Source organism: Apaloderma vittatum, unplaced genomic scaffold, assembly GCF_000703405.1.
Source record: "Apaloderma vittatum isolate BGI_N311 unplaced genomic scaffold, ASM70340v1 scaffold10815, whole genome shotgun sequence".
Lineage (NCBI taxonomy): Eukaryota > Metazoa > Chordata > Aves > Trogoniformes > Trogonidae > Apaloderma > Apaloderma vittatum.
Genome location: NW_009715481.1, coordinates 32,273 through 37,852, shown reverse-complemented (window position 1 = coordinate 37,852; position 5,580 = coordinate 32,273). Strand labels below are relative to the sequence as shown.

The window sequence follows — 5,580 nt, the reverse complement described above, 5'->3', positions numbered from 1 at the left end:
TCCAAGTAAGCAACAAAGTTAATGTATTTGGAAGAAGCCGGGGAGGAGATGTAGAAGAACAATTTTGAATATGCTGTCTAGCTAGGAGTGTAATGCATGCAATAGAAGCGTTTTAACTGTAATGTATAGGGAAGTATGCAAATCAGGCCCTCCATTCTTTCATGAAGTATGTGGAAAATTATATCCACAACAAATACTTTAAATTTCCAGTGGAAGAGTAGGCCTTGAAAAATGTATATGTTTTATTCTGGAAAAAATAACTTTGAAGAAAAGTTTAAAACTCCGTTTGTTTGCTTTTAAATGATAGATCTGCCACAGTTTGTTTGCTTTTAAATGATAGATCTGCCACAGTTTGTTTGCTTTTAAATGATGGATCTTTTTAGATGATCTGCCAAAACAGTCCCTTCTGAAAAGCATGGGGAGCTCATGTTAGGATATCTTCTTAGATGTCTTTTCGTCATGATCAATTTTATACTGTTAGTGCTAGCAAGATAGTGCCGTGAACTATCATGGGTAAGTGTCTCTCCTTTCACAATGAAGAACAAGGCCTTACAAAAGAGTAGGAGATAAAATCTTCATTGCAGAGCAGAGTAGACTTGGAGTCACTGGCCCACTCTTCCTTTGCCATCTTTTCTTCCACTCCGGTGAATTGTATTGGGGTGTACTCAGGTGTCATAGTGTGCAGATGCGTGTGGCAGCTCTGCTTTTTGCCAGGGTTAAGAAGACACTGCTGACAGAAGAAAAGTAAAGGGGAAGACAGCTCTTGCTCCTCATCCTTCCTCATAAAAAATAGATAGTGAGCCTGAGCATTATTCAGGGCAAAGTGGACACCCAATAGCCTGGGAGCAGGCTGAATTGTGCAACATGGGCGTAAGATTGATACAAGACACTCAGTATTACAGTAGTATGGGAGTATAAGAGTTCTGACATTGGTCTGTGTGATACTTGCTTCAAACTGAATTATTCCTGTGGCATCTCAACTGCTACCACCAATGAGGGTATCCCAGTATGATTTCTACAACAGTTTTCCTAAAATGCTGATGGTATGGACTGTTAATAACTATTAACTCTTTGTGCAAATTACTTAAAGATGTTTAACTTCACATCTTCCTTTTTTGTGTTGTGGTTTTTTTTTGCTGTTCAGTGTTACTACTTTCTTTATGTTTTCTTTGCTCCTGTAGGCCTCCTTTAACACTCAAGTGCATAAGTAGTGAATTAGTTTGTTGTAGATAGGGAAACCGAGTTATAGAATGCAAGAGTTCTTGCGTTCACAGATCAGTTCTGGCAGCATCCAAGACATAAAGGTATATAAGTTTAAACTTTCTTCTGGATTGTTTTTTTGTCCATCCTTTTATCAGAAAGGAGCACATAGACTTCATATTATGTAGGCAAATACTGGTTTTATTTGAGTTTATTTTTGTATGTGTGGGTGGTTTGTTTTTTGTTTTTTTTTAACTGAGACATCAAACACATACAAGAGGAAACACAAGTCCATGTGCTATGGACCAAAGAAGTTGTTGGGTTTTTTTTCAGTAGAAAACTACCTTATCACCAAAATAAAAGGTAAAAGGGATTATAGCTATTAGTATTTCACATTTTGTAGTAGAACGCTAGCAGCTCTGCTTTAACTTGTTTGCTTTTATGCATAACTATGTAACTAAAAAAACCACTGGAAAGTTGTTTTAATGATTACTGCAAAATCTTTGCTGTTAATCATTTTGAATGGTCATTATCAAATTTTTATTATATCAATTTAAATTATAGTCGGTACTATTACGTTCAGTTAATAGCACCTCTTATTAAGAAGAAGCTTTCCACGAGTCCTTCTGGTTTTCTTTCATCTCAGTTCTGCAGTGTTATGTATGTTTCTGTTTTCTAACCATTTTCTAACCAATATACAGCTGAAAACTACTTGAATTATCTACTTGTATATGGATAGGCAACTGTCTTCTGGGGTGTTAGTGAAACTCAAGTTTTCTTCCAGGATTTAAAGTACAGCTTCCATTTAACAAGACCATGTTTACTTCAAAGAAACATATCTGCTGTGTGAAGAGGAAGGGTGAGCCTGGGAGCACATTTCTTTCTCAGATAAGGGTGCTTGTGTGAACACTCCTGCATGGGGGTTGCTGTGTAGGCAGGTGGCATTTGCTGTGGTTTGGTTTTCTCTTCTGTCAGCACCAGCTGCAATAATCATGCATAGAAGTAATATAATGCCCTTCTTTTTAAGTGCCCAGGAGAGAAGGAGATGGCTATTATGTAGCTTTTTCTATTTACTTTTTTCTAAAAGTAAAACCAGGAAATGAAGATGGGATGGTATTCCTGTGTAGTGCATATTTCTGTGTATATTTACATTTATACACATACATGTGTATATGTGTATCTGAAAGAGCATGTTGGCCATAGCAACTTTATCTGTATTGCTTATAGGGGAGTTTCTACCCTTGGAACATAAAGGTAGCTTTCTTACCTGCAATGGTTAAGAGAGGTTACTTAATGAAATAGTATCAGTCGTGTCATAATCTATTTTCTGTCACTGCTATGTAAATAATTTTTTTTCTCTTTAAGGTTCAGACCTCTGTAATAGTTAATTTCAGTTGCAATTTTAAGCTGAGATGGAAGGAATCCCAGCTATTTATAGATACTGCAATGTGAAAATAATTCAGTAGTGCCTTTTGATAGATTTTTTTTTTTCCCCACTAGATGCAATTAAAGGCATCTATCTCACTTAGTGTCTTGCAGAATTGCTCTGCACTTTGCTCTGACTTCTCTGACTCTATCGAGATATAGTGGTCTTGACTGTCTTTGCACAGCATAAAGGAGTTGAGAAATAAATTTCTGGTTTGGTATTTGATTTTAGAGTTGTTGGGTTTTTTGTTCTTCTTTTTTCTTTTTGGAAGTTACATTTTTATGTCAGTTGCATTGTTATTTTCTCTTAATTTGCATTAGGGCATTAGTTTTTATTCAGTTTCAAAAGGGCTAGCTACAGATCAGAAACCAACCACTGGGAATATGGAATTTTAACGCACTCTGCATCTGCCCACTGCTGCTGCAACATAAAGCAGTGGTGTACTTCCTGTCTTGCTAATACAGCTATTTGGTAAAAAACTTCTAAGGTATCTTCAGGGACAGATTAAGTCAATGGCTACCTGCTGTGTTTTGCTATATCATATTTATTGCTTTAGACACCTGATTTGCATGCCTGCATAAGGATCCTAGGCTTCTACAATAAGCAGAATCTCATGGAACCATTTGGAATTCTCGAAACCCTCAACTAATCTTTCAGACCACTCCTGTAGCAGTAAAAATAAAGGTATGTCCTATACCATGTTCAGTTCTGGACTTCTCAATGGTGGACAAGAGCTGCAACCACAGAAATTCTGGTGTTGATATGAGCAAGAGGTTGGTCTGAATGTCCCTCAGAAGCTCCTTCCAAGCTAAATAATTTTTTGGTTCTAGATTATTTTATAGGGATGGAGCTCTATTTTTTTATTATATTTTTTCCTTCGTTTTCTGTACTAGCACAAGTGAGACTCCAGAGGCAACTGCGTATTTAGCCAGGCTAGGCAGCAGTAAAAACATGTATTGTCACTGTGTCATAAAGTATCACATTGCCCTATCCTTACCTGGTAGGGATCTGCCTGTGTAGTTGAATAATGTAAATATCTTGATGTCAGTTTATTAATGCTTGGCTTCTCAGCAGGCTGCTAATGAATGTCCCTCTAGGTTTGGTGGTGTGATCTTACGCTGCTGGTGATCTTTAGTGTGTTAAGAAAATATCAGCTCAGCATCAGCCCTAAGAAATACAACATGGTATTATTAAAATAAGTAAGTTAATGTCTGTTTTCCATTCCTTAAAAAAGTGTGCGCTGTACTACTGTAACATGAGCATTATATCACAATGTTAAGTAGGTAAGGAAGCCTATAAGACATCTCCTATAGAGGTAGCATTGAAAAACTTCTGATAACTGACTTCTTGTTTGGTTTAGCCATCACATTCTGAATTGTTACAAACAACAGCTTTAAGTGTAGATTTTTACTTTTTTTTTTTAGAATTTCAGATTCCTGGAAAATAAAACTTAGAATTTGAACTAAGTAAATATGAGTGCTAAAAAACCACAAGGCAATTAAAAATACTAATTATTCTTTTGTAAATGACAACTAAACCGTTCTGTCTATCTTTGACATTAACACTATCTTCAGTACTTCCTAAAAGTGCAGATAGTTTGTTGCTGCGTTGTTTTAGCGTGAGTGGAAGAACAAAAAAATGTCACTTGTGTCCTTTTGATCCGTGTCCTTAGTTCATGTGTTTCTGTGAAAACCATAAAATTCCTTACATTCTCCCAACTCCGTTTGGAAAAACAGATGCGGTTTTTCCTGAGACCTCTCTGGAAGCAGAAATGGGAGGAAAAAATGAAGCAATCCAGGGATCCTGAGACTGTTTTGCAAGATCAGTTTACTAAATAGTAACCATTGATATTTCAGTTTATTTCTTCTGTCATTTGCAGCATGGGCAACACCAGCAGCATAATGCTTTGCAAGGGTTTTTTTTTCGATACTTGACTGCAAGCCCAAATTTTTCTTTAGATACTTGAGTATATTCTTGAGTGTTGTTCATACTGATTTCAATGTTGTTGATCATCTCTCCTTGCTCCTCCACTAGAACTGATATCTGGGTAAAAAGTTCCTTTAAATCTTTGATCTGGTTCTCCAGATTGACTAGTTCTTTGTGTCTCTGTTCAATCTCTGAAAGCTGAGCTTTGGTAATTTTTACTTCAGTGAGTAGATTTTCATTGAAAATCTCCCATTTTCCTTGCTGAAGCATGTCATTGACTTCTTCCTCGGATACCTCTTTACCAGCTACTTCAAGCTGCCGGACAATAAATCTTCTGCATTTTTCTTGCTTAGCAGTTATGGCATTGTTGTATGAAAGCATAGCATGTAGGTAACGGTGGGATAAGAAAGCATGCTGGGAAGCTAGAATTCTTACTGTGGCACGTGCTGGCCCATGTTCATTTTCAGCTTTTTTCACTGTTTTTGACAGTTCATCCAAACATTTTCGTATGTGCTCTGCTTGAATTCTTATTTCTCTTGCTATGTTGGATTCCTTTTTAAGAACACTGAATCTTCTCATTGAAGATACCAGGCTTTTTTGTTGTTGACTGAATTTGTGAACTTCCTCCACCAAGTTATTAATTTCATTCTGAAGCTTCTGGATTTCATGCAAGTGCCTTTCAGTTAAGGGCTCCCTTTCATAAATAATGGCCTGTTGTTCAAAGTCCTCCTGCTCTTCTTCTTGCACAGGTGCACCGTTGTTTTCTCCAGCTATCTGTAGCTCCTTAGCTCTCAGTTTAAGCTCTTGGAGGCGGTCTTTCATGGTTTTTGTGTTCAGGTTTTTCCCCTCTCACAACACACAGAGTTAACTCCGATATATTTTTTTTTTCCTGTTTCACTGTAATCAAAGTGTAACAACAGTCAATGTTAGCAGTTATATGCATATATGAAAATTAATTTTGGAAATTAGAGCTACTTCCTTCTGCACAAAAGTAAAGTAAAAGTAGTAAGGAAGCGGTAGGCATTCTG

At 36.9% G+C, this 5,580-nt stretch overlaps 1 protein-coding gene across 1 annotated transcript; it reads right to left on the bottom strand.

The window, feature by feature from the left end:
* Positions 1-4,495: 4,495 nt before the first annotated feature.
* STX19 (syntaxin 19) lies at positions 4,496-5,374 on the bottom strand. Its single transcript, XM_009869165.1, has one exon. The coding sequence runs from the start codon at positions 5,372-5,374 to the stop codon at positions 4,496-4,498; it is 879 nt and encodes a 292-aa protein (XP_009867467.1).
* Between the last annotated feature and the right edge of the window lie 206 nt (positions 5,375-5,580).

Coding starts and splice junctions, on each gene's coding strand:
- STX19 (XM_009869165.1), bottom strand. CDS start 5,374: ATGAAAGACCGCCTCCAAGAGCTTAAACTGAGAGCTAAGGAGCTACAG.